Consider the following 27,879-nt stretch of genomic DNA (forward strand, 5'->3'; position numbering starts at 1 on the left):
ACATATTTCACTTTATGTGGTAATAACGTCGAAATGCTTAAACCTATCCAAGCGATTCTGAGATTGTTTTCTCGTGACACATTGGGCTTTATGTTAGTGGTAAAATTTGGACGATATATTCAGTGTTTATTGTTGAAAAATTGCAAAATTTAGGGAAAATTTATAAAAAAAATAGAATTTTTCAGAATTTAAATGCATCTGCTTGTAAAACAGACGGTTATACCACCCAAAATAGTCACTAGTTCACATTTCCCATATGTCTACTTTAGATTGGCATCGTTTTTTGAACATTATTTTATTTTTCTTGGACGTTACAAGGCTTAGAACATAAACAGTAATTTCTCTTTTTTTTAAGAAAATTTCAAAAGCCTTTTTTTTAAGGTTCCTCTTCAGTTCTGAAGTGGCTTTGTGGGGCCTATGTATTAGAAACCGTGATAAAACACCCCATTTTAAAAACTAGACCCCTCAAAGTATTCAAAACAGCATTTAGAAAGGTTTTTAACCCTTCAGGCATTTCACAGGAATTAAAGCAAAGTGGAGGTGAAATTTGCAATTTTCATTTTTCTTGCTGAATTTCAATTTTATTCAATTTTTTTTGTGTAACAAAGAAGGTTTTACCAGAGAAACACTACTAAATATGTGTTGCCCAGATTCTGCAGTTTTTACAAATGTCCCACATGTGGTTCTAGTGCGCTCGTGGAATAAAACACAAGCCCTAGAAGCAAAGAAGCACCTAGTGCATTTTGAGGCCCCTTTTTTATTATAATATATTTTAGGCAGCATGCTAGGTTTGAAGAGGTGTTGAGGTGCCAAAACAGTAGGAATCCCCCAATAGTGACCCCATTTTGGAAACTACACCCCTTAAGGAATTAATTTATGGCTGTTGTTATCATTTTGACCACACAGTTTTTTCACAGCACCTATTTTAATTGGGCTGTGAAATTAAAAAAATGAAATTTTTTTCCAATAAGATGTAATTTATGATCAAAATTTCCTATTTTCACAGGGAACAAAATACCCCATCTTGTTGCCCAATTTGTCCTGAGTGCGGCAATACCCCATTTGTGGCGATAAACTGCCGTTTGGGCCCATGGGAGGGCTCAGAAGGAAAGGAGCGCTATGTGTTTGTTGGAGTCCCGATTTTGCTGGATTGGTTTTCGGGTGCCATGTCGCATTTGCAGAGCCCCAGAGGTATCAAAGCAATGGAAACCCACCAGAAGTGACCCCATTTTGGAAACTACACCCCTCAAGGAATTCATTTATGGGTGTTGTGACCATTTTGACCCCACAGTTTTTTCACAGAACTTATTTGAATTGGGCTGGGAATTAAAACAAAATTATTTTTTCCAATAATATGTAGTTTTGGCTGAAAATGTCTAATTTTCACAAGAAATAAAATACCCCATTCTGTTGCCCAATTTGTCCTGAGTGCGGCAGTACCCCATTTGTGGTGATAAACTGCCGTTTGGGCCCATGGGAGGGCTCAGAAGGAAAGGACCACCATTTGGCCTACTGGGGATTTTTTGGTGCAAAGTCATGTATGCAGTAGCCCCTGAGGTACCAGTACAGTTGAAACCCCAAGAAGTGACCCCGTTTTAAAAACTACACCCTTGAGGCATTCATCTAGAGGTGTAGTGAGCATTTTGACCAGAGACATACACCCCATAAACTGTAATGTGGGTTCTCACGGGTACGTCAATACCCTACATGTGGCTGTAATCAGCTGCCTAGGCACGCAGCAGGGCTCATAGGGGAAAGACGAGGGGGGATAAGCTGTGCCGAGTGCATCAGGGTAAGTAAAACTGGGGTAGATTAAAAATCATGGGATGTATGATAAATTTTGAATCACTCTTTCATACGGAGCCTTAGTTTTTCGGGACATGTGTCACATTGATATATTGTGTCCTTCCTTATCCCCCTCTTATAGCAGACTTTGTACCTCTTTTGACTTTTTTCTTTCTTGCCAGTTTGGGGAACTTCTCCTGGAAAGTGTTGCCCTGGTACGATGCGTGTGGCCTCGCCTCCAGAAGTACTGGGTGCCCCCCCCCTTCTTGGTCCATAAAAATTAGTTTCTTGATAACAACCTCTTGAAATTCCAGGAAAGTTCCCGCCTGGCCTGTACATCGATGTAGCACGTACGCGTTGTACAATGCCATCTGTATGATGTGCCCGGCCAGCTTCTTATACCACACCGCATGGCGCTGACAAGTCCACACCTCCCATGTACCTATTGTAGTCCAGGGTGAAGTCTGGTTTGGGGGTCCCTGTACTGGTACCTCGTACAGGTACATGGGTACTGGTGTGACATCTCTCTTGTCCTTGTACTTGAAACACAATATGTTGCTGCTAGATTGTGCCCTGCTCTCACCCCTTCTGAGCGTTTGCCCTGCAGAGTCTTAGGGAGGCTTCTCAGGTTTCTTCTAGCAGTGCCACATGCCGCAGGACTTCTGGAAGCGAAGCAGTTGAAGAGTGGGACGCTGGTATAAAAATTATCCAGGTAGAGGTGGTAACCCTGGTCCAGCAGTGGGTGCACCAAATCCCACACAATTTTTGCGTTAACTCCCAGTATGGGGGGAGGCATTCTGGGGGCTGAATACTGGTGAACTTCCCTTCATATATCCTAAATTTGTAGGTATACCCTGATGCACTCTCGCACAGCTTATACATCTTTACGCCATACCTTGCCCTCTTACCCGGCAGGTACTCACGGAATTGAACCCTCCCTTTAAAATGTACCAAGGACTCATCAATAGAAATACACTTCTCGGGGGTGTATGCTTGGCAAAACCGGGCACTGAAACGGTCTAATAGGGGTCTCCATTTATACAAACGGTCAAAACTGGGGTCATCTCGGGGTAGGCACGGCTCATTATCAGTATAATGTAAGAAGCGAAGTATTGCCTAATTTATTTATTTTTTTAGGTTCCAGTTCAGTTCTGAAGTTGCTTTGAGGGGCCCATATATTAGAAACCCCAATCAAACACCCCATTTTAGAAACTAGACCCCTCAAAGTATTCACAAAAGCATTTAGAAAGTTTATAAACCCTTTAGGTGTTTCACAGGAATTTTGAGCAAAGTAGAAGTGAAATCTACTTTTTTTTTTTGTCAGAAAATCCTTTTTATACCACTTTTTTTTATAACACAAAAGGTTTTATCAGAGAAACACAACTTAATACGTATTGCCCAGATTCTGCAGTTTTGAGAAATATCCCACATGTGGCCCTAGTGCGGTAATGGACTGAAGCACCGGCCTCCGAAGCAAAGGAGCACCTAGTGGATTTTGAGGCCTCCTTTTTATTAGGCACCATGTCCGGTTTGAAGAGGTCTTGTGGTGCCAAAACAGTGGAAACCACCCAAAAGTGACAGCATTTTGGAAACTAGAGACCTTGAGGAATCCATTGTAGTTTTCTTGGGGTGCATTCGGCTTTTTGATCAGTTTTTATTCTATTTTTATGTGGCGCGGTGACTAAAAAACAGCAATTCTACTATTGTTTTTTTATTCTATTTTTTTACAGCGTTCACCGTGCGCTATAAATGACATATTCACTTTATTCTGCGGGGCGATACGATTACGGCGATACCATATGTTTATAGTTTTTTTATGTCTTATGGCGTTTGCACAATAAAATACGTTTTGTAAACAATCATTCACTTTTTGTGTTCCCTTATTCTAAGAGCCAGAACGTTTTTTATTTTTCCATCAATAAAGCCGTGCGAGGACTTATTTTTTGCGTAACGAACTGTAGTGTCCATCAATACCATTTTTAGGTACATGCAACTTTTTGATCTCTTTGTATTCCATTTTTTGCGAAGTGAAGTGACCAAAGAATTGTGATTCTGGGACGGTTTATTATTATTTTATTTTACGGCGTTCACCGCGCGGGATAAATAATAAAATAATTTTGTAGTTCAGGCCGTTACGGACGCGGCGATACCAATTGTGTATAGTTTATTTGTTTGTTTATATATTTTTATTAATAATAAAGGACTGATAAGGGAAAAGGGGGATTTTTACTTTTATTACTTTTAAATCTTTTATTTTCTTATTTGTACACATCTTTTTTTTACTTTTTTTTTACTTTTTTACTGTGTCCCAGTGGGACATGAGGGCAGGAGGCCCATGCGTAGTGCAGTGTATTAGAACTGTCAGCTACTCACTGACAGCAAGCATAGTGGGTCCTGACGTTGTCAGGACCCACTAGGCTTCCGTCTATGGCATAGCCGGACGCCATTGTTTGGTGTCCGGTTGCCATAGTCACCATCGCTGGCCGCTATCGTGTAGCAGGCCGGTGATGGCAGCTTAACCCCTAAAAAGCCGTGATCGCTATTGAACACGGCTTTTCAGGGGTTAATCAGCGGGGACACAGCGATCGGTCCCCGCTGTAGAAGCTGTGACAGCTGCTGAACAAGACAGCAGCTGTCACAGCTCCTGTATGTGTCGGGAGGACGGCCGAAACGGCCGTTACTCCCAAGACGTACTATTCCGTCATGGAGCGCGAACAGGGCGCTTACCATGACGTAATAGTACGTCAATGAGCGTTAAAGGAACAGTGTCATCACAAATAATTTTTTTATATGTTAAAGATGTTAGTGCCTTAATATAAACGTTTATTTTCATTTGTGTGTTTGTGTTTTACTGTTTCTTATTTTTACACTTTTTCTTCCCTATGGGGGCTGCCATTTTTTGTTCCATTTCTGTGTGTGTCGATTAACGACACACACAGACATGGAATACGGCAGCCACAGTCCCATAGGGACTGTGAACGGCTCCCGTCCCATTGACTGCCGTGTACGGCGTCTGTGTGGGAACTGCGCATGCGCCGCTCCCACACAGTCCTATTCGAAATTGGCGCCGTCCGGCGCCATTTTCCTGTGGACCGGAAGTCGCGGCCGGACAGTAATATTACTACTTCCGGTCGCGGCTTCCGGACTTGTGCACATGGAACAGCGGCAGCAAAGGGAGCGGACGGGCCGGAGGGAGCCGCGGCGGCAGGAGCAGGTAAGAGATTTCAATGTATGTTAGTGTTTGTGTGTGTTTACTACTGTATGTAAACCTACTACACTGTGGGTTACCTCAAAAAATGGCGACACACAGTGTAGGAGGTTAAACCTTTCAAACCCCTCGTTTATCCCGGCACTAGCCAGGATAAAGGAGGGGGGGATGCTGAGAGCTCACTAGAGCGAGGGCTTTTAACCCAACGTTGCAATGCTGCAATTTTGGGAACAGCTCCATCTAGTGACCAAAAATGGGTAGTATTATAAATTAGAAATAATTTATAATATTTCCTGGACTCGTGCAAAAAAATAAAAAAAATTTGAACAATGTTTAATCACCCACACACTAAATGTTTAATTTTTTTTAAAAAAACATGTTTTTCTGGCAACACATTCCCTTTAAGGGGCTAAAAATGTGATGTGCACAGAGCTTTAGACGATGTTCCACACCAATATTGCACTAAAAAGATATGCCATGCTAACTCAACTTAAATTATACATGGCCAGCCTTAGGTACGTGCGACCAGTGCGGTCATACAGGGCGCCACCCGCCGCACTCTAAGGGGGGCGCCACCGGGTGTGCATGCCCCGTGCCGTGGCCACTACTCGGGGCGCCTGCGGGTCAGTTGTCACTCACTTACTGCAGCGACCCCAATACTGGCTACCCAGCAGCCTGGCCACCGCTCACCCTATCCTGCGTCCTGAATGACGAGACAGGCGTGATTACATCATTCAGGACGCAAGACAGGGAGGAGACACCACGCTTCCTATGCGTTTTCAGGGCTGGTGGGGACACCGAGGAAACATTTTCTGCTGTAGGCTCCAGCAGGCAGCGTTTCTCAGAAGCCCAGCAGGTCAGTGAATGACTGTGGGCATTGTTTGAATGGGGGCACTGATGGGAGTCTAAAAAGGGCAATAATGGCAAATGGACAGAGGATTCAGTGCCACCTTGGTGCCTATTTGCCACTTATTGCCCCTTTAGTGTCCTATTCAGTGCCCCCTTGATGCCCATTTGACATTTTGTTGAACCTTTATTGTTCTTCTCTCACAAAATATGCTAAAGGCTACAGGGGCAGTAAATGGCAAATGGGCATCAAGGGGCCACCAAGCAGATGGACGCCAAATGGGCAAAAAGTGGCAAATGGGCACCATGATATCACTGAAAGACAATAAAGTGTTAATAAATGTCAAATGGGCACAGAATTTAGTGCCTTCATAGTGCACATTTACCATTTGTTGCCTTTTTAAGCCCTGTTCAGTTTACGTTAAAAGCTATGTACACCATTGAAATATTTTATTTTTTTTAAATAAAAATCAGTGTTTGGTGCGACTTTGTAATTACATTTAAGGCTTCATTCACATCTGCGTCAGGGCTCCGTTCAGGCGTTCCGTCTGAGCTTTCCATCAGAATGGAACCCTGACTGAAAATAACGGAAACCTTAGGTTTCCGTTTGCATCACCCTTGATTTCAATGGTGACGGATCCGATGCAAATGGTTTCCGTTTGTCCCCGTTGTGCAAGGGCTCCGTCATTTTGACAGAATGAATAGCGCAGTTGACTACGGAATTGCTTACGTCAAAATTACAGAATCCTTACACAACGGAGGCAAACGGAAACCATTGGCACTGGATCCGTCACCATTGAAATCAATAGTGATGCAAATGGAAATCTATGGTTTCCGCTTGTTTCAGTCAGGGTTCCTTTTCTAACGGAAAGCTCAGATGGAATGCCTGAACTGAGTCCTGACGCAGATGTGAATGAAGCCTTATTAAAATATTTTTACTTTTTGAGATACAGCTGCTTTGCATTCTGTATAAAGAGCAGCCGTATCTAGCGCTGAGATCTGAATCCGTCAGGTTAGTGGGACTGACTGGTTCAGTGTCAGTGGGTCCTGCGTGTCTCTGTCAGTTAATAACTTAGTTGTGATGGATAACAGGTGAACCTGGTGACATTAAACCCATCAGTCCCACTGACCTGACAGATTCAGGTCTCAGCGCTAGATACATCTGCTCTATATACAGAATACAAAGCAACTGTATCTCAAAAAGTAAATACCTTTGTTAATAAAAAGTATTTAGAAAGTTGCACAAAACACACTGACTGATTATTTCAAATAATACAATAAAATGATTTCAAAGGTGTGCATAGCCTTTAAAGCAGTTGTTCTCTCCTGCTGCCACATAAAAAGTTTAAACCCGGACAACCCCTTTACTCTATATGTGTATGTATGGCGGATGTTCATTCCAACAATATTGCACTTGCCACTGTGTCTTATCTGTGGTGTTACATAGGACTGCAAGTAACACTCAGGGTATGTTCACACGCTAGCTGTCATTTACGTGTGAAAAGACAGACTGTTTTCAAGAGAAAACAGCTGCCTCGTTTCACACGTAAATGCTCCTCCTCGTAATATACGAGGCGTCTGAGACGCCCGTAAATCTTGAGCTGTGCTTCATTGAGTTCAATGAAGAACAGCTCAAATTACGTGGCAAAGAAGTGTCCTGCACTTCTTTGCCGAGGCAGTCCATTTACGCGTCGTCGTTTGACAGCTGTCAAACGACGACGCGTAAATTACAGGTCGTCTGCACAGTACGTCGGCAAACCCATTCAAATGAATGGGCAGATGTTTGCCGACGTATTGTAGCCCTATTTTCAGACGTAAAACGAGGCATAATACGCCTCGTTTACGTCTGAAAATAGGTCGTGTGAACCCAGCCTAATACATTATCTGTAATCAGAGTGTTTCACTGTGGGTTATCTGGGCGGTTACATAGGACTGCAGGTAACATCCACCACATTATATGTAATCAGAGAGTTATCATTGTTATCTGTGGTGTTACATAGGACTGCAGGTAACATCTGCTGCACTATCTGTACTGTGTATATATGTTCCTGTGTGGGTGTATTTGGGTCTGTAAGTCTATATATTTACCCATATGTATTTGTATATGACCCATTATGTGTGTGTGTGTGTGTGTGTGTGTGTGTGTGTGTGTGTGTGTGTGTGTGTGTATTTGTGTCGGTATAGATACAGTGAAGGAAATAAGTATTTGATCCCTTGCTGATTTTGTAAGTTTGCCCACTGTCAAAGACATGAACAGTCTAGAATTTTTAGGCTAGGTTAATTTTACCAGTGAGAGATAGATTATATATAAAAAAAAAAAAAGAAAATCACATTGTCAAAATTATATATATTTATTTGCATTGTGCACAGAGAAATGAGTATTTGATCCTCTACCAACCATTAAGAGTTCAGCCTCCTCCAGACCAGTTACACGCTCCAAATCAACTTGGTGCCAATATTAAAGACAGCTGTCTTACATGGTCACCTGTATAAAAGACTCCTGTCCACAGACTCAATTAATCAGTCTGACTCTAACCTCTACAACATGGGCAAGACCAAAGAGCTTTCTAAGGATGTCAGGGACAAGATCATAGACCTGCACAAGGCTGGAATGGGCTACAAAACCATAAGTAAGGCGCTGGGTGAGAAGGAGACAACTGTTGGTGCAATAGTAAGAAAATGAAAGACATACAAAATGACTGTCAATCGACATCGATCTGGGGCTCCATGCTAAATCTCACCTCGTGGGGTATCCTTGATCCTGAGGAAGGTGAGAGCTCAGCCGAAAACTACACGGGGGGAACTTGTTAATGATCTCAAGGTAGCTGAGACCACAGTCACCAAGAAAACCATTGGTAACACATTACGCCGTAATGGATTAAAATCCTGCAGTGCCCGCAAGGTCCCCCTGCTCAAGAAGGCACATGTACAGGCCCGTCTAAAGTTTGCAAATGAACATCTGGATGATTCTGAGAGTGATTGGGAGAAGGTGCTGTGGTCAGATGAGACTAAAATTGAGCTCTTTAGCATTAACTCAACTCGCCGTGTTTGGAGGAAGAGAAATACTTCCTATGACCCAAAGAACACCGTCCCCACTGTCAAGCATGGAGGTGGAAACATTATGTTTTGGGGGTGTTTCTCTGCTAAGGGCACAGGACTACTTCACCGCATCAATGGGAGTATGGATGGAGCCATGTACCGTCAAATCCTGAGTGACAACCTCCTTCCCTCCACCAGGACATTAAAAATGGCTCGTGGCTGGGTCTTCCAGCATGACAATGACCCGAAACATACAGCCAAGGCAACAAAGGAGTGGCTCAAAAAGAAGCACATTAAGGTCATGGAGTGGCCTAGCCAGTCTCCAGACCTTAATCCCATCGAAAACTTATGGAGGGAGCTGAAGATCCGAGTTGCCAAGCGACAGCCTCGAAATCTTAATGATTTACAGATGATCTGCAAAGAGGAATGGGCCAAAATTCCATCTAACATGTGTGCAAACCTCATCATCAACTACAAAAAACGTCTGACTGCTGTGCTTGCCAACAAGGATTTTGCCACCAAGTATTAAGTCTTGTTTGCCAAAGGGATCAAATACTTATTTCTCTGTGCACAATGCAAATAAATATATATAATTTTAACAATGTGATTTTCCTTTTTTTTTTTTATATATAATCTATCTCTCACTGGTAAAATTAACCTAGCCTAAAAATTCTAGACTGTTCATGTCTTTGACAGTGGGCAAACTTACAAAATCAGCAAGAGATCAAATACTTATTTCCTTCACTCTATGTATGTATATTTTCCTGTATGTCTAAATATGTGCCTCTATGTATGTACAGTATATATGTTCGAGCATGTGCGTGTCTATATATGTGGTTCATTTGTTTGTGGAGGGCAGCAATAGATAATCCCACACAGGGTGCCATCCAACTTAAGGCCGGCCCTGAATATACCCATTAATTCTAACATCTTCTGACATACCATAGATACATATCATTATTGGGGTGTCACCGATCACTATAATGAATGTGGAGTGGGGCTCCATTCAGAAGATCGCTGCAGCTCCCTTGTTCTAGTAATTCATGGGATACTGGCACCCTACTTATGACAACTTCCAACATGCCTCTATGACATGTCAGAAGTTGTCTAAAATAATAAGTACACTTTAAGTTAACAGTTTTTGATGTCATCACTGTTGTTGCCTTCTCAATACAAAACAAAATAGTACTGCAATGGAGAACAAATACAAGAGCATAAGGAAGAGAATGCTTCAGCTTGTTTACAACAGAATACGGTGTGCCTTAGTGACCATGGTTTTACATAGGATTCTATTTTAACTCTTGATCACTACTGTATAGTATATAGCCACTACAGTAAAACGAATGCATGCAGACGTAATATATCACACAGCAACGTGTAAACAAGCCTTTAATGTAAGGCTGCCACTGCAATCAGCAGCATAGATGACTTCCCAATTTACTTGATTATGCTATGGTGTTCATCTGCTATAGTACAGTATAGAGCGGCATTACAGTGTTCCTCAAAACACACAAACACACACACACACACACACACACTTGTAAAAACCTTTGCTGCCTGTTGCTACCACTAGAGGGCTGATCTGTATGCTGCTCTACACTGTTTTCACTGGCCTGAGTAAGAGCCACATTTAGAGCAGCCCATTAGGCCATGTTCAGACATGGCGGATTTTCCAAATATTTGTGGTGCGCATTCCTCACCACAAATCTACTGCAATTTACATTACTGTCAGGTATTATTGAAATCCACCGTTCAATCTATAGGGTAAAATCCACAGGGGATCTGCGGCAAAATACATATGTAACACATGCAGATTTTGCCTTGGATTCGTGACAAAATCTGTGGCGGATTTCTTCTATTACATCAGAATTCACCCCTAGTGTAAGTCACCAAGCAGCAAAAAAGTATTTGCATTGGAGAGCAAGGAAACTGTGTTTAGTTCTAAAGGAAAGGAGACTGTAGATTTATCAAGTATATTAAGAAAATGCTCCACATCATCTTTGCTGCTGCTGTCTTAGAAAAAAAGTGTAAGGGTATGTTCACACAGACTATTTTCAGATGTTTTTTTGGGCCGTAAACGCCCGAAAAATCAGAAGAAAAACGGCTCCAAACATCTGGCCATTGATTTCAATGGGCAAAACGGCGTTCTGTTCCGACTGACCATTTTTTAACGCGGCCGTTTTGAAAAAAAACGGCCGCGAAAAAGAATTGCCGGTCACTTCTTGGGACGTTTTTGCAGCCGTTTTTCATAGACTCTTTTGAAAACAGCTCCAAAAACGACCGTAAAAAACGCGAGTGGCTTAAAAAAGTCTGAAAATCAGGAGCGGTTTTCCCTTGAAAACAGCTCCGTATTTACAGACAGGAATTTCATGGCCCCATACAGCTAAATTTTCTGTGGGCCCCCCTTTTTCTGCTCGCGTAAAAAAGATGCTGACGCCTCCCATTGAAATCAATGGGAGGCATTTTCGGGCCGTTTTTGCCGAGTTTTGTTACCCTGTTTCCGCGTCAAAAAACTTGTCAAAATACTCCGTGTGAACATAGCCTTACACGTATAAATTCCATGGGAGTGGTGCAGTACCCCAGCCTACAGTATAATGACATTCTGCAGCTTTCTGTCTTCCTTCTTCAGTTCCTCATGATTTTCAAGATCTCTGCCTGCTGTCTGTGAATGAGAACATTAAAACCAGTCCTGGCTTATTACTTTCACAGCCGATGGTCTTGTTACAATGTATCAGTGTAGATAAGAGCCATCTGCCTGGAGTCCAGCACAGGAGAGGGGTTTGTGTTGTTGCTGCGTTTAGCTCACAGATGATTGACTGATACATTGTAACAAACTTTCTTATACACAACTTTAACGCCATACAGCCCCCTCTGTAGAGAACTCCATACAGCCCCCCTTGTAAATAACGCCATACAGCCCCCTCTGTAGATAACGCCATACAGAGTCCCCTCTGTAGATAACGCCATACAGCCCCCTCTGTAGATATCTACAAAGGGGGCTGTATGGCGTTCTCTACAAGGGGGTCTGTGTGGCGTTCTCTACAAGGGGGTCTGTATGGCGTTCTCTACAAGGGGGTCTATATGGCGTTCTCTACAAGGGGGTCTGTATTGCGTTTTCTACAGTGGGGGCTGTATGGCGTTACCTACAGAGGGGGCTGTATGGAATTCTCTACAGAGGGGGCTGTATGGAGTTCTCTACAGGGGGGGGCTGTATGGCGTTCTCTACAAGGGGGTCTGTATGGCGTTCTCTACAGTGGGGGTTGTATGGCGTTATCTACAGAGGGGGCTGTATGGTGTTACCTACAGAGGGGGCTGTATGGAGTTCTCTACAGAGGGGGCTGTATGGAGTTCTCTACAGAGGGGGCTGTATGGAGTTCTCTACAGGGGGGCTGTATGGCGTTCTCTACGGGGGGGCTGTATGGCATTCTCAACAGGGGGGGTGTATGGCGTTATCTACAGGCGGGGCTGTATAGTCTTACCCACAGGGGTGGGCTGTATAGCGTTACCTACAGGGGGGGCTGTATGGCGTCATCTACAGGGGGACTCTGTATGGCGTTATCTACAGAGGAGGCTGTATGGCGCTAACGCCATACAGCCCCCCCTGTAGGTAACGCTATACAGCCCCCCCTGTAGGTAACGCTATACAGCCCCCCTGTAGGTAACGCTATACAGCCCCCCTGTAGGTAACGCTATACAGCCCCCTCTGTAGGTAACGCTATACAGCCCCCCCTGTAGGTAACACTATACAGCCCCCCCTGTGGGTAACGCTATACAGCCCCCCTGTAGGTAACGCCATGCAGCCCTCCCCAAAAAAAAAAATCTGACCTACAGTGGGTCCTACAAAAGACATGTATCCCCTATCCACAGGATAGGGGATACATGTGTGATCACTGGCAGCGATAGGGAGAATGGGGGACCAAAAGTCCCCCGAAGTTCTCCATGATTAACCTCTGACTTCCGGCATCTGCGCAGCTCAATAAAAATGAAAGGAGCGCTGGTCACGCATGCGCACAAGCGCGACCAGCGCTCCATTCATTTCTACGGAGCTGCCGACACAGACCCCGGAAGTCCGAGGTTTGTGATGGAGAACTTCAGGGGACTTTCAGTCCCCCATTCTCCCTATCAATGCCAGCAATCACACATGTATCCCCTATCCTGTGGATAGGGGATACATGTCTTTTGTTTAATGGCAGAGCGGGGAGATACCTCCCTGCTCTGCCGTAGTGTTAAGTGGCGTCGCGCTGTAGCAGCCATAGCGGCTGCTAGCGGAGCCTCAAGCCATGGTGGGGGCCCGTGCCGGCGGGCGACACAGGCCCCCTCATGCCGCGGGCCACTGGCCGGGCCCCTTACAGAAGTACCCCTAATACCCCCCTGATGGCGGCCCTGTTTACAGACGTTTGAGTTTGAGTTTGAGTTTGTGTGTGAACATACCCTTACAATTACAATGTTAGATCAGTTTATATGTATTTTGTCTACATTGAGGTCTAGTGTTTAACACTTACTTTTTAACTTATTTTCAAAGTATCTAATACACTGAAGCATTGTCGAATCCCCAAACATGTAAAAGAACTTCCCCCTCATGCATGTGTTCAGTTCCTCCATATTGTGATAGGTTTTCATTGTGCATGATTTGGGGTACCAGATTTCCTCCATGACATATCCACTGGGATATTCTAAGCCCATTCCAGTTGTGCAGTTTTCTTTCTTCTGTAAACTCAAACCTGTATAGATAGAAGAAGCAGCTATTTTTTTTCCTTAGCATTAGAAATGTGCATCACAGATACAAAGGCATACTATAAGGATACTATAAGGACATGCATCAATAAGGACATGCATCAAAACGTTTATGAATGTGACAAGTGCCAAATTAATGGGGATCTGGCGCAGACAGTCCTTTTTATTGTAGAAATGGCTGTGCATGTATGAGCCCTCTCCATTAAAAATATTTTTTCCAATAGGTTAATTTAACAGTCAAAAACAACATACCCTTTAATGATATAAAAATGATCCAAAATAATTATATATAATCTTTATGGTCATACAGATTAAAATAATGTCCCTTACATTCATCCCAATTCACCTGATAACACTGCTCAAATGTCAAAATGTTAAAGGGTTGGAGAGATGATTTATTTACATTTTATTAGTATATAAGGCTGTGTTCCCCGACATATAAACTAAACCTATAGCACCAACATATGCAACTGCCATTGTAGCAAACTCTAACTTGACAGTCTGCCTCACTTCCATAAAAAAAAATGGAAACCTAGCGAACGGATGCAAACGGAATCCAACTGAAATAAATCAATTACTATTTAAAAGACGAGGCTGGACGGCAGCACGGAGGGCTTAAGGCAAAGCCTCCATGACTGCCATAGGAGGAAGAGGGAGCAAATAAGAAAGGAGATGTTAGTGGAGGGAAAGGAGGAGACGGAGAGGGGAGGGGACATGGGGGAGGTATCTGTTCCTCCCGCTGTTTTCGGCATTGAGCCGGAAGCAGCGGGAGGAACAACAGGTAGTGAACGGAGCTCTGACTGTAGTGCACTTACCTCTCACTGCCCCGTAGTATGAGGTATTCTCCGGCCGCGTTGCTCGTGCAGCTGCAGGCTGCAGCTGCGTTCCACGATCCGGGCTGGCTGGAAGAGACAGTTGCAGCGCTAGCCCGGATCCCTGAGGCAGGCCCGTCGCGCTCTGTGTCGGCAGTTGGCACAGAGGCGCCCCCTTCCCCCGTCCTCCTCACAGGCGTTAGTGATATATCAGCTGGGGAAGAGATGATCCCTGTGGCCCCTGCTCCGATAAAACAGAAGGCGTCGTCGAGAGCGGTGGCTCAGGCCCGGTCACCCCGCCGCTCCCGGCGGTCCCGTCCACCAGAGCGTCTGAGCCCAGACATGGCCCCGCGGGCCCGGCGTCACAGGGGGAGCCCTTCTAAGGATGCTGCAGGCCAGGTTGCTGGGACGGGTGCCTCCTCCCAGGGCCTGCGTCCTGGCAGGAATCCCCAGCCGCGACGGGGCTCGGCGGTTAACAGGGAGTCGCAGGCCGGGCTCCCTATCACACCCCCGCCTTCAGCCGCAGTATGCCGGGTGCAGTCCACGGCCGCCCCGCATGGTGATGTGCCGGCCAGGGGGCAGGCTTCCTCGAGATCATCGGGGAGGACGCCAAGATCAACGACGACGTTGAGGCAACAGGTCCGGTCGGAGGTCTGGGTCCCTACGGTCGGGCGGCAGGTGGCCGGCCCCTCGGCCAGCGTATCGGAGTCCCCATGTCTGAGATGTCGATGTGAGTACCAGTCGGCAGCGAGAGAGGATCTAGAAGATGGAGAGCTGGATGAGTCGCAGCGCGGTCAGAATTTTCCGGCCTCTTCTCCACCTGTGGTTCAGTTGTTGCGTTACCTAGTGTTGGTGTGCTTGTCGCTAAACGCGTGGGTAGTTGCGGTGCATGTACCAGGAGTTTCCAATTGTATTGCTGATGCTCTTTCTCGCTCGCAGTGGGAGCGCTTTCTCGTTCGGTGTGGCTTGTCCGGAGCATCTCTGGGATCTGGTTTCGGTCCCGTGGACAGGTTGATTGAACGGTCGTTGGCGAGTGCGACTTGGAACGCTTATTCAGCTTGTTGGCAGCAGTGGGAGGAGTTGGTAAGAGTGTTGGGTAACGTCATCACGGAACAAGACAGGTTGGTAGTGTTATGGTATAAATATATGTATAATGTATCTGGGGCCCCAAGGAGTGAAAGGTTACAAAGGAGAACACGTGTTACAATAGAATGAATATTTTAGAAGGGTTAAGAGAGGAAATAGTTTGCAGCTGCTTTGCCGTCCCTTGAAATTGCAAACAGATGGTGGTCAATCAATTGACCAACCCCCCCCCCCCTAAGCATAAAGGAAACCTAAGGGAATACCTGGTGTTCCACCAATGGGCTTTATGGGAAAGAAGGATGTAAGGATTGAATATACAGATGACTCATATGTTATGGAATGTTCTTTGTTCTGATGCTATAAATGCAACCACTACGGTTAAATAAAGTCAGAAGGATTTTTACCTTGAGAAACGTCTCAGTGTATCTGTTGCTTCTCCGAGCTCGCACCCCCCCCCCCCACACCTGATTTGAACCTGCATGGAGATCAAGGCGTAACGTGACCTCATTGCGATCACAGAAATTGGCGCCCGAACAGGGACTTGACCAGAAGGACGGCACCCCACCTAGGGGATCTCCCAGGACTAGAGTGGCGACCACCCGGACGAAGGAACGTGCAGACCACTGCTGCAGCAAGGTAAGAAGACTTAATTCTTACAAACTCTGCTCTGCACCTTCCTGTCTGGTAGGTCACCTTCCCAGCAGTACTCCTGAGGGATAGAGGGGCCACATGAGGGTATTTTTAGTGTAAAAATCTGGTCAAGTCTATATGTAATCCTACCCTCAGGATAAAGTGCCTGATCTCCATGACAGTATTTGTATGAATGTTGTAGAAACCCAGTTTTGTGTCACAAATGCATTTTAGAATAAGGAAATTGTTTTTGGAAAAAAACTTCCGATAATCCGGCAAATTACCAGAAACATGTGTACATGCTTCAGGTGACTACGGGGATTATGATAGGCTAAATTTAAGCCCGTAAATCGAAAATTTTGTGCAATCTGATAATCCGGAAAAATGCCGAAAATGTGTGTACAGCATTGAGGTACTTGCGGAGATTATCATGCACTGATTTTCAGCTCAAAATTCCAGAATTTTGTGCAATCTGATAATCCGGCATGTCAAAAGAACAGCTTGATTTTACGTTTGCCTTGTTATTTGGATTAGGAATATTTGTCATGGTGCGGAGGGCACGTACTCGAGTGGTGTCTCAGACGAAGAAAGTAAGCTAGTTATAAAAGGACTGTAAAAGGGGAAGATTCTCTGGCCAGAGTAGAAGAGTAAGTACGGAAATTAGAACTGTCTAAAATAGATGAGAAAGAAATTCATCTGTCAGTAGCTAAAATCTGTAACAAAATAAGAAGTATCAAGGGGATAAGTAACTGTCGAAAATAGGCAAGAAAGAAATTTGTCTATCAGGAAAACTACCCCTTGAATTACTTAGGGTGTGCCAAAAAAGGCCACCACTTACAGTCACAAGATGAGGAACTTGGTGTTCCTATTAAGAAGTTTCGAGGGGATAAGTAACTGTCTAAAATAGGTGAGAAAGAAATTCACCTATCAGGAAAATTACCCCCTACGTAACTTAGGGTCTGCCCATAGGCGACCACTTATAACTAGTGAACAATGGGGAACTTGGTGTTCCTATTACGAGATGAGCACCCACAAGGACTGACAGCCAAACAGGCAGTAGCAGAAAGAGAAGGTAAAAAGGCAACGCAAGGAACGAATCAGTTAATGAAGGCATGTGGAATGGGAAAAGCGGGAAGATTAGATCTGGAAAAATATAGATGATATAATGAGCAGATCCTTTGTGGGATTATTGTTTAGTTGGTTGTAATTTGGCTCAGTTGGATAGTGTATACAGAGTGTACGTAGGTAGTGTGGGACTTTCCCTAACAGCCAATAGCCATAGTGTTTGTTAGTGAAGATAAAAACTGAGAGAGAAGGGTATGAGTCCCCTCCATCATAGCAGGGCTATGGGCAACAGTCACGGCAAACGAGAGTCTGGCCGATCACCAGATTACAGAGTAGGTTGAGGTATGGCATATGGGTGAGCAAGCACCGGTTAAAATGGTGTAAGTTTACTAGGGGATTGTAAATCCAGAATCACAGAGTCAAATGACAAAGCAGATTGGAGTAGATGGATTGTAGCATCTTTTAGAAAGCAACAAAGAGCCTAAGGTATCTTTATAGTAGTCAGTATAGAATATATACTTTAATAATTTCAGTTATTTTGTATATTCATTATCTTCATAGATCTTTTTAGTATCTTTTAGAGACAAATGTATGTAATGTTAATACACTGAAGTAAAAGTGCAGGAGGTTGTCAGAGGAAATTCATATTTTATAAAGTAAAGTTTAAAGCAAAGGAAGTTATAGAAGTAGTAGTTGTTTTAATGTTGCAAATGACCTTATAGTAAATTCCCATATGGTATAATTTAGAATCAACTAGTGTGATAAGAGAAGGGGGAGGTGGAGAACAGCTGCTAGTGAGATAAGAAATGTAATCTTGTTCTTGAAATGAATGGACACAACATTAAATGCTGATCCAGCCGACGCCCGGTAATGGCGTCCGTACCTCATGTTGAGTGTGTCCTCATTGTTGGTGGGAAACCCCCTGCGCACTGTTTCCAATGGGAGAGGCTGCCCCCCCCTGCCCCTGATGTGGCCACGCCCGGCCCATCCAAATCAGTATGAAATAATCACCTTGTTAATTTTGTCATTTGTAGTGTTTTTTCTATTTACAGAAGTTCCAGTCTAGTTCACTGATGAAGCAACACGTAATCATAATATAGAGATGGTGGCCGTCAGATTGTACTGTTAAACATTAACGTAGATAATTCCTGTACAATGGTGTGATAAATGATTGCAGATACGTATGTTGTTTTGCCGGCATTGAAAGTGTTAAGATTGTGAGAAGTTGTGAGAAATGAGTTTGTGACCCCCCTCCCTCCCCCCTAAAGTGTGCTGTGTTTGGGAGGAGGAGGAGGGGGGCTGACTGGGTGCAGTCTGCAGGGCTGATGAGACAAAGGGATCTCAGTATGCACTGCTGAGATATATATATATCAGTAATGTCTACAAACCGAAATACATTTCTTCTCTTTTGCGCAAGCGCTGTTGGTTATAAAAGTTACGATATTTATGTGTTATGATGTGATCAGATTTCATGTGTTTTGATAATTCAGATGTATTAAACTACAGATACTGTGAGACACGGGGTTTTGAAAATGTATGTGCCCCCACCGTTATACTGTTTATTGGTTTGCAGTAATTAATGTTATCAGAGATAATATTTTCTGTTTTATTGAATAACTAACTACAATTGTTCTATTTTTGATTTCACATAGAAATTATGTCATTGTAAAGATAACATGTTTGTCAGGAAAAAGTCATTTTTGTTTCAGGCTGTTGTACATTACAGGGGGTTAAATTAGTGTTATGTTGAGATGTAGTTTTGAACTCTGCTACATCACTCTCGCAGAGTCCACAAAGGGGGGAAGGGTGAAGGAACTGATCAGGTACAATTTTGGTTTATGTGTAAGAGACCATCCCCCTCCAGCAAAGTTACACAGGAGGCGAGGTGACATCACTCACACGAGTCTTTATGGATCTAGATGAGGGAGAAGGCAAAACAAAACTTGTCTGGACATTGTTAATTTGATGTAAAGTTTTTAGGAATGTTTTATTTTTATTTGTTTTTGTATTAATCAAGTATTTGCAGAACCTGATAAAAGTGAGATTCTCAAAGTATTGTGGATTATCAGCTGAATGAGGAGGAGTTGTGTTTGGTAGCGGCTTGTGACACCAATCCATGGAGTACCTCTACGCAAGCATATACTTTGTACTGTACTGAACAAAATGGACATGCCACTGCAGTTCTCACACAAAGTCATGGACCACAGCAGCGCCCGGTAGCATATTATTCAGCTAGACTAGACCCTGTGGCCCGAGGTTCCCCATCATGTGTGAGAGCTATCATTACTGTAAATTCAATGTTAAACAAGGCCTCAGATTTGGTCCTGCCATTTCCAGTCCAAGTTTTGCACCACATGATATTACTGCTATTTTTACTCAAGTACAGCTGAAGCACTTGTCAACAGCAAGATATCTAAGATTAACCTGTGCGCTTCTTCTCCCTGAGCAGGTCACACTCCATAGCTGTACTACATTGAACCCAGCTACCTTACTGCCTTTGGAGCAAGGGGGAGAAGACGTAGGTAAAGTATGGTCACAATTTTTGCCTGAAACTGATGAACATGATTGTATGGCCCTTATGGCCCAGGAAACAGTGGGGTTTGCACATGTAAAAGATACCCCACTCCAAAACCCAGACTCTTTGTGGATGGTTCAAGGTATTGTGTAGAAGGATCTTTTCTTACAGGATATGCAGTAACCACCGAAGATGTAGTCCTAGAAGCAGCCTCCTAACCAGCGTCCCGCTCAGCACAAGAAGCGGAGCTTAAGGCCCTGGCAGTAGCATGCCAACATGCAGAAGGAAAGACAGCAAATATATACACTGACTCTCGATATGCTTTTGGGATTGCACACACTTATGGCCCCATATGGAGGGCAAGACAATTTTTGACCTCTGCAGGTACACCTGTAAAGAATGCAGACTTTGTAAAATACTTGATGGAGACCCTGATGTTACCTACTGAGGTAGCAGTAATAAAGATAAAAGCTCACACTACGGCCAACACACCAGAAGCAAGGGGAAATGCCCTGGCAGACGAAGCGGCAAAGCAAGCAGCACAGAAGCTACCCGTGTTAGCAGCCATATGTCAGATAAAAGATCCAGAGGAAACAAGACCAGCTGTAAGCCCGGAACTACTGCAAAAACTTCAAGGACAAGCAACAAAAGAAGAAAAAGACAAGTGGACGGCCCAAGGAGCAACGCTACGAAAAGATGGCCTCTGGCAATGCAAGAATAAACTGTGCCTGCCTAAGACAATGTTCCCAATGATGGCCCAGATAACACATGGAGAGACACACCAGTCAAAAACGGCAATGATGGACTTGGTTAACAAAACCTGGTATGCTCCAGGGTTTAGTGTGATGGCCAGCAGTTTTACACAAGGATGCATGATCTGTGCAACACATAATATTGGAAGAACTGTAAAAGTACCACAGAAGCACACACCCAGACCAATTTACCCATTCCAGAGACTACAGATAGACTATATTCAATTACCAAAAGTTGGTACCTATGAGTATGTGCTTGTTTGTATTGATCTCTTTTCAGGATGGCCAGAAGCTTTTCCAGTAACCAAAGCTACAGCCGTAGCCACAGCAAAGAAACCGATCAACGAGGTGGTGTGCAGATATGGAGTTCCAGAGGTGATCGAGAGCGACAGAGGAAATCATTTTACGGGTGAAATCATGAACCATGTGTTGTCAGCTCTAGGCATAAGTCAAGCCCTACATACACCATACCATCCACAAAGTAGTGGGAAGGTTGAGAGACTAAATGGGACTCTCAAATTGAAAATCCAAAAAGCAATGGTAGAAACCGGGAAACCATGGACCGAGTGTCTACCATTAGCCTTGTTCTCAGTAAGATACACGCCCACAAAAAGAACAGGTCTCAGCCCATATGAGATCTTATTTGGGTCGGCTCCCAGATTAGGATGTTATTTTCCACAGGTGCTCCAAATGCAGTATGGTAGACTAACAGATTATGTATCAACGCTGAACAAACAAGTGACTAAGGTGCATGCACAAGTATTTGCTTCCATTCCAGATCCTGATTCAGTTGAAGGGACGCATAAGCTAGAACCAGCAGATTGGGTCGTTGTCAAAAGACACGTGAGGAAAAGTCTAGACCCAAGATTTGATGGTCCTTTTCAAGTCCTACTCGTTACAAGCACCTCAGTGAAGCTCGAAGGAAAGGCAAGCTGGATTCACGCCAGTCATTGTAAAAAGGTTCTTCAGCCAGAAGAATGAAGATCTTTGCGGTTGTTGCGGCGGTTGTTGCGTGTGCTCTTATACAAAAAGGCAGAACTGCTTCTCCTGTACACATAATCAGTACAGAATCACTGGAACAGTTCAGGACAGGGTGGGCGAATGCCACAGTGGATAGAAAGCAGGGTAACTACACCTGTAAGGCCAATGCCCCGTGTTATACTACAAATGTGACTACAACCGAAGGGACTTGGAAAAAAGGACCACATGGAGGGACTGTGTACCTTCACATAGACAAAACAGCCAACATTAGCATACAAGAAGAGACGCCGGGGCTGTTGTTTTGTTGTTATGAACCAGATTTACAGTATCTACAGAAATATACAACCAGTAAAAATAGAAATGAAATGATAAATAAGACTTATGAAAGATACAACAAGGAGAGGCTCAACTCTACGATTGTAATAAAAGAAACTGATGGGATGATATTATGTATGAATAATAGCCAAATAAGAAATAGAATATATTTTGTATTCTTGATAACAATTTTAAGAGATAGTTTTAAGCCACATATAACAGTACAAAGTCTGGAAAGAATCCCACACACTTGTAAGAGCGCTGTAACCCAACAGCAGAAAGAGAATGTACACTTCAATATTTCCTTCCCTGAATCCCCCAGCTGTCATAGACAAAAAAGAGAATGGTATGACACGCTATTAGGAGGGGTAGGAACGGGATTAGGAGTATTGAATGGTATACAGGTAGAAACAGTTATGAACAAATGAAACTCAGTGGGAGATGACACATCTACTGCATTAAGGATAGGTGCGTCATGGTTACCTACTACCTTTCACTTACAGCAAAAAGGGTTAGCTATAGATGAACTGTTTCTAAATGTTTTTAATGAAAGTATGCTAACCGAATATAGAACATTACAGAATGTATCAACTTTAGTAAATTGGACAGTATGTACGCTTAAAACGATGTGGCAACAAGAACAGATGAATAATTTTAAGAATAAATTGTTTAGTAGTCATGTTAGGCAATGGACAGACATTCTGCCCATAGGAGAGAGAAATGATACGTGGTTATTGTTACAGCCTGAGTATACTGAGTGTACACCTAAATGGTGTGCAGGAAGACTAATAGCATTTCATGTGAAAAATCCTACTCTATTATGCAAATTTATTGTTATGCCAATGGTAATGATTGATCCGGTGACATTATTAGGACAATATTGTATCCTGGAAATGAAAGGAACACACATAGATTCTCAAAATAAGACCAGGAATATAGATTTGTGCCAGTTAACAGAGCAAGGATATGTATGTCATCAGCAGCCAGGGATATATGAACCCTGTCTAATGCAGCACCAGGATAATGTATGCGCACTCACTATAATCCCAGAAGCTAACCTACAGGTATATATTGAAGTAGGTCCACAGCATGTATGTTTAATAACTAACGACAAGCAGACCCTTAGCCAGTTTAATCTCACAGGACCATTTTCAGGATGTCTATACAATGTGACGCATTTGACTTGGGGGAACCAAACTATAGTGTTCCTGCCTACTTTAGAAGAAATAATGTCCACTGTATGGGTACCTGAACCTTTGCCCTATGGAAACTTTAGTTTGCCACTGGAAGAGTTAAAACAAGTGTTACAAAAGTCTAAAGACGTAAAGAAATTGATAGCAGCCCATAATGTAACTCTAAGTAAAGTGAAAGTATTGGCTACAATAGCAGCTAGGGAAGTAATAAATTTATCGTCAGCAATAAAAGTTGCTAGTGCCCATCACTGGTATGACATATTTACAGGATTTTCCCCCACTGCCACTAAGATACTGCATGTGTTATTCCAACCCTTGATATGTTTCATAATATTGTTTATATTGCTTACATGTTTCAATTGTTATACATTTTGCAAAATAAGGGAAGCATTCAATCAGAGGCCTATACATTATGATGAAAGAGTGTTGTGAGATTACCCCACCTACATACCTGTGTGAATCAAGTGAAGAAATGGAACGAAGCCTTGCTATCAGGAGATAGAAGTAGCATTGGAATTTAGGTGTTGGTAAAATCACAAAAGGAGGGATTGTTATGGTATAAATATATGTATAATGTATCTGGGGCCCCAAGGAGTGAAAGGTTACAAAGGAGAACACGTGTTACAATAGAATGAATATTTTAGAAGGGTTAAGAGAGGAAATAGTTTGCAGCTGCTTTGCCGTCCCTTGAAATTGCAAACAGATGGTGGTCAATCAATTGACCAACCCCCCCCTAAGCATAAAGGAAACCTAAGGGAATACCTGGTGCTCCACCAATGGGCTTTATGGGAAAGAAGGATGTAAGGATTGAATATACAGATGACTCATATGTTATGGAATGTTCTTTGTTCTGATGCTATAAATGCAACCACTACGGTTAAATAAAGTCAGAAGGATTTTTACCTTGAGAAACGTCTCAGTGTATCTGTTGCTTCTCCGAGCTCGCACCCCCCCCCACACCTGATTTGAACCTGCATGGAGATCAAGGCGTAACGTGACCTCATTGTGATCACAGTAGCATTGCTGTACTGGTTGGGGGCTGCTTGGGAGGCGGGATTTTCTTTGGCTAAGGTGAATCGTTTCATTGCGGGTTTGGCGTTTGGATTAAAATTACGGGGTTTACAGGATGTGTCCAAGCATTTTCTAGTAAGGCAAGCTTTGAAAGGTTTGCGTAGAGGCAGGGCTGAAGCAGATCAGAGGCGACCCGTGTCTTTTGCCCTCCGTGGTTCGCTGGGCGCATCGCTGGGGGCTGTTTGTAAGTCACCTTATGAGGTAGAGTTGTTTCGGTTGGCTTTTTCCCTCGCGTTTTTTGGAGCACTCCGAATTGGGGAGTTGGTCTCTCCTAGTACGGCGAGGGCTGGGGGACTGCGACAGGCGGACGTGGGTCTTTACGGGGATAGACTCGAGTTGTTGGTGCGGCGGTCTAAGACTGATCAGTTGGGACGGGGTAAGCGGATAGTGTTATTTGCTCTCCCCGGGTCGGCGATGTGTCCGGTTGCTTGCATGGTTGTGTTCAAGCCACGTGGCGAGCGTGCCTGAGTCGCCATTGCTCTGCCATGAGAATGGCTCGTTTCTGTCCAGGTATCAATTTGATGCAGTGTTCAAAAAATGCTTGGCTGAGGTTGGAGTTGGGAATGGGTGTTACTCGTCTCACTCGTTCAGGATCGGCGCGGCTATGGAAGCTGGGCGTTGGGGGTTGGATGACGAGGGTGTGCGTCGCATTGGCCGCTGGGAGTCTAATAGGTTTAGGACCTACGTGCGCCCTCATTTGTTGTGAGTTTGTAAATTGTTTCGGATGGCCTTTATTTGCGTTTGTTTGTCCTTTCATTTCAGTTCATCGCCCATGTTTAGTTTGGCTGTTAGGACATTCTTTTGTGCACTGGGGGGCACTGCGGGCGGACGTGCGCCCGGATGGCCGCCAGCTTCGCATTCCGCGGCAAGATGCGGTTTTACATTGGCTGGGATTTCGAGGTATGTTATGGAGCCGGGTACTGGCCGAGTTTCAAACATACTCTCAGCTGGAATCAGCAACTTCTGTCCAAAAAACCGCACCACAGTCCAAAAAACCATGGTATTTAGAACGGAATTTCCACTGCGAAATGCAGCACTGGGGAAAAAAACATTCATACTCACCCCCTCCCTCATTTCTGCATGTAGGCCAGCCTCCTAAGATGACGTTGCAGGCCATGTGATGCAGCAGCCTGTGATTGGCTGCAGCGGTCACATGGGATGAAACATAAATATGATATTTTTTTTGCGTCAGTTGCGAATTCCGCCGGAAAAGTTAAGACTTGGCTTTCTGCGGAATTTCCTATAATCAGTACATGACACTAAATCCATAGCAAAATGCGCAGCAAAAATGCAGTCGAATGCTGTTTGCTGTCGATTTCTGTGACTTATTTAACTGCATTTTTTTTTGAGATTCCGCTGCAGATTTTCTATTGCAGAAATTCTGCAGGGTCTCCTGCCTTTAGGTTCCCACGGGTCGTATACGCTGCGAAGTTTTACAGAAAAACTGGTAAATCCTGTTTATATAAAATAATAGAGCACCATTTTATTACTAAAAGATGGTTCCCATTTTGCTTTGTCATTACTGCAGTTTGCTTAACCCCTTCGCGCACCCTGACGTGCTATTACGTCCGGGTGCGGGGGGTAATGTTTGGAGCGTGCTCCATATGCTGCGGATGACGGCTGTATTTTAAAGCCGACACCCGGGACTAAGGTGAAATTCACACGAACGCTGTGTTTTTTACGCGTTGTAGTTCCATGTGTCATAAGTGTTCGGTGCGTGGCTGCGTGATTTTCACGTGTATGCCATCCTTATGACACACGGTTTTGATGCTTAGAAACTGCAATGAATGTGGTGCTTTTTTTCCTTAATTTATTTAACAACTATAGCGCGAATTACGCGCGGCACACGGAAGTGCGTCCATGTGCCGTGCATGGTTTTCACGCACCCATTGACCTCATGCGTGAAAATCACGGACTGTCTGTACGGCCCCATTGAGTTACATAGGTCCGTGTGACGCGCGTGAAACACGTTCGTGTAAATAAGGCCTAACAGCCGTGAGCAGTGATTGTGCTGTTACTGGCTGTTTAACCCCTCAAATGCTGCTGTCAATCGCGACCGCAGCATCTGAGGTGTTCTTCTTAACTTTCCTTCCTTTTCGATCCACTTCTGGCTTTGGCTCAAAATACTGCGTGAATAACTGCCACTAAAACTGCATCAAAACTGCATATGTGATCCTGGCCTAAGCACTACAGAATTTCCACTCCGGAATTCTGTGTGAAAATTCCGCAGCATTTACAGTGATGCAGTTGCAGAAAAGTCGTGCGGCAAGTGTTCTGTTTGTGCGACTTTCAATTCTGTAGCATGTCAATTTATGTTGCATATGCTGTGCAGAGATGCTGCGTGTTTGGCCCATGGATTTCAACGGGAGCATATATTCTGCACTTGAGTGGTGTTGTGGTTTGAAAAGCGATACCACAGCGGAATTACCATAAGGGGGGATTCACACGAACGTGTATTCGGTCCGTGCGGGCCGCGTGGTTTTCACGCGCCACGCACAAACCAATACAAGTCTATGGGGCAGTACAGACAGTCCGTGCTTTTTGCGCAGCGTTTGTCAGCTGCGCAAAAAGCGCGACATGCTCTATATCTCCGCGGATTTCGCGCATCACGCACCCATTGAAGTCAATGGGTGCGTGAAAACCACGCAGGTCGCACGGAAGCACTTCCGTGCGAACCGACTGAAACAGAGCACCAGCTGTCAAAAGGATGAATGTAAACAGAAAAGCACCACGTGCTTTTCTGTTTCCAAACATCCAAACGGAGTGTCTTTGAGATGAGCGAACCCGGACAACCGAACCGAACTTCACCGGGTTCGGCCGAACTCGTTTTGGCCGAACCCGGCAAAAAAATTTCCGGTACGCGACGTCAGGAGAAAGTCACTGTCCAGGGTGCTGAAAGAGTTAAACTGTTTCAGCACCATGGACAGTGACTTCCGATCCCAATATACGAAGTTCTGACTTACCGATAACTCCCGGCTTCTTCCAAGCACAGGCTGCAGCGGTCACATGGACTGCCGCGTCATCCAGGGAGGTGGGGCCCGATGTCAAGAGAGGCGCGTCACCAAGGACGCGTCACCAAGGCAACGGCCGGGAGGGAAGTTCTCGGTAAGTACAAACTTTTTCTTTTTTTTTAACAGGTTTCTCGATATTGTGTTCGGCATTCACTGTCGAGGGTGCTGAAAGAGTTACTGCCGATCAGTTAGCTCTTTCAGCACCTTGGACAGTGACGGGCGTCGACTAGACTCATCTCTATGATACACGGATGACACACGCAGCTGTCAAGTGGTTTTTGCGCGCGCAAAACGCTGCGTTGTTTGCGCGCGCAAAAACGCAACGTTCGTCTGAATCAGCCCTAAAAACGGAAGAAAATCCGCAGGTGTGCATAAAGTTTGCTATAATCAAGTTTGCTCTGTACAACGCCCAGTTGGTAAAAAGTAAAAACTAGCTCATAACTTGCTCAAAAATGATTGTTTTTCAAAATAAAAACCACTGCTGTTATCTACATTACAGCGCCAATCAGATTATGTAGGAGATAGGGCACTTATAATCTGGTGACAGAGCCTCTTTAAGGGACACACATCTTTTTTCAAACTATGTAACTAGGAATAGGAAAGATAATGGGGCAGATTTAGGCTCAATGCACACGATAGATATTACGTGCGCTTTCGTCGCGCTTATTTGCGTGCGGCAAATCCGCAGCGTAATACACAGTGCCAGCAAAGTACATGAACTTTCAGGAAATCTCATGTACACGCTGCATTTTTTTCTTTGCACGTAAATTGACCTGCGGTGCGTATTATAATATCCTCAGCAAGTCACTTGCGTCTCCACATGCGAATTGTATTTGTCC

The 27,879-nt window shown here is 44.2% G+C and overlaps 1 protein-coding gene across 1 annotated transcript in view; it reads right to left on the reverse strand.

Annotated features, from left to right (window-relative positions):
• Positions 1–27,879, reverse strand: part of LOC142662112 (NXPE family member 1-like) — a 181,266-nt gene that overhangs the window by 17,594 nt on the left and 135,793 nt on the right. Inside the window, exon 4 of the mRNA XM_075840055.1 lies at positions 13,381–13,599. Coding sequence (XP_075696170.1) covers positions 13,381–13,599 — 219 coding nt within the window. The remainder of the gene's footprint in view (positions 1–13,380; positions 13,600–27,879) is intronic.

The sequence above is a fragment of the Rhinoderma darwinii genome, chromosome 10 (assembly GCF_050947455.1).
Source record: "Rhinoderma darwinii isolate aRhiDar2 chromosome 10, aRhiDar2.hap1, whole genome shotgun sequence".
In the NCBI taxonomy this organism is placed as follows: Eukaryota; Metazoa; Chordata; class Amphibia; order Anura; family Rhinodermatidae; genus Rhinoderma; species Rhinoderma darwinii.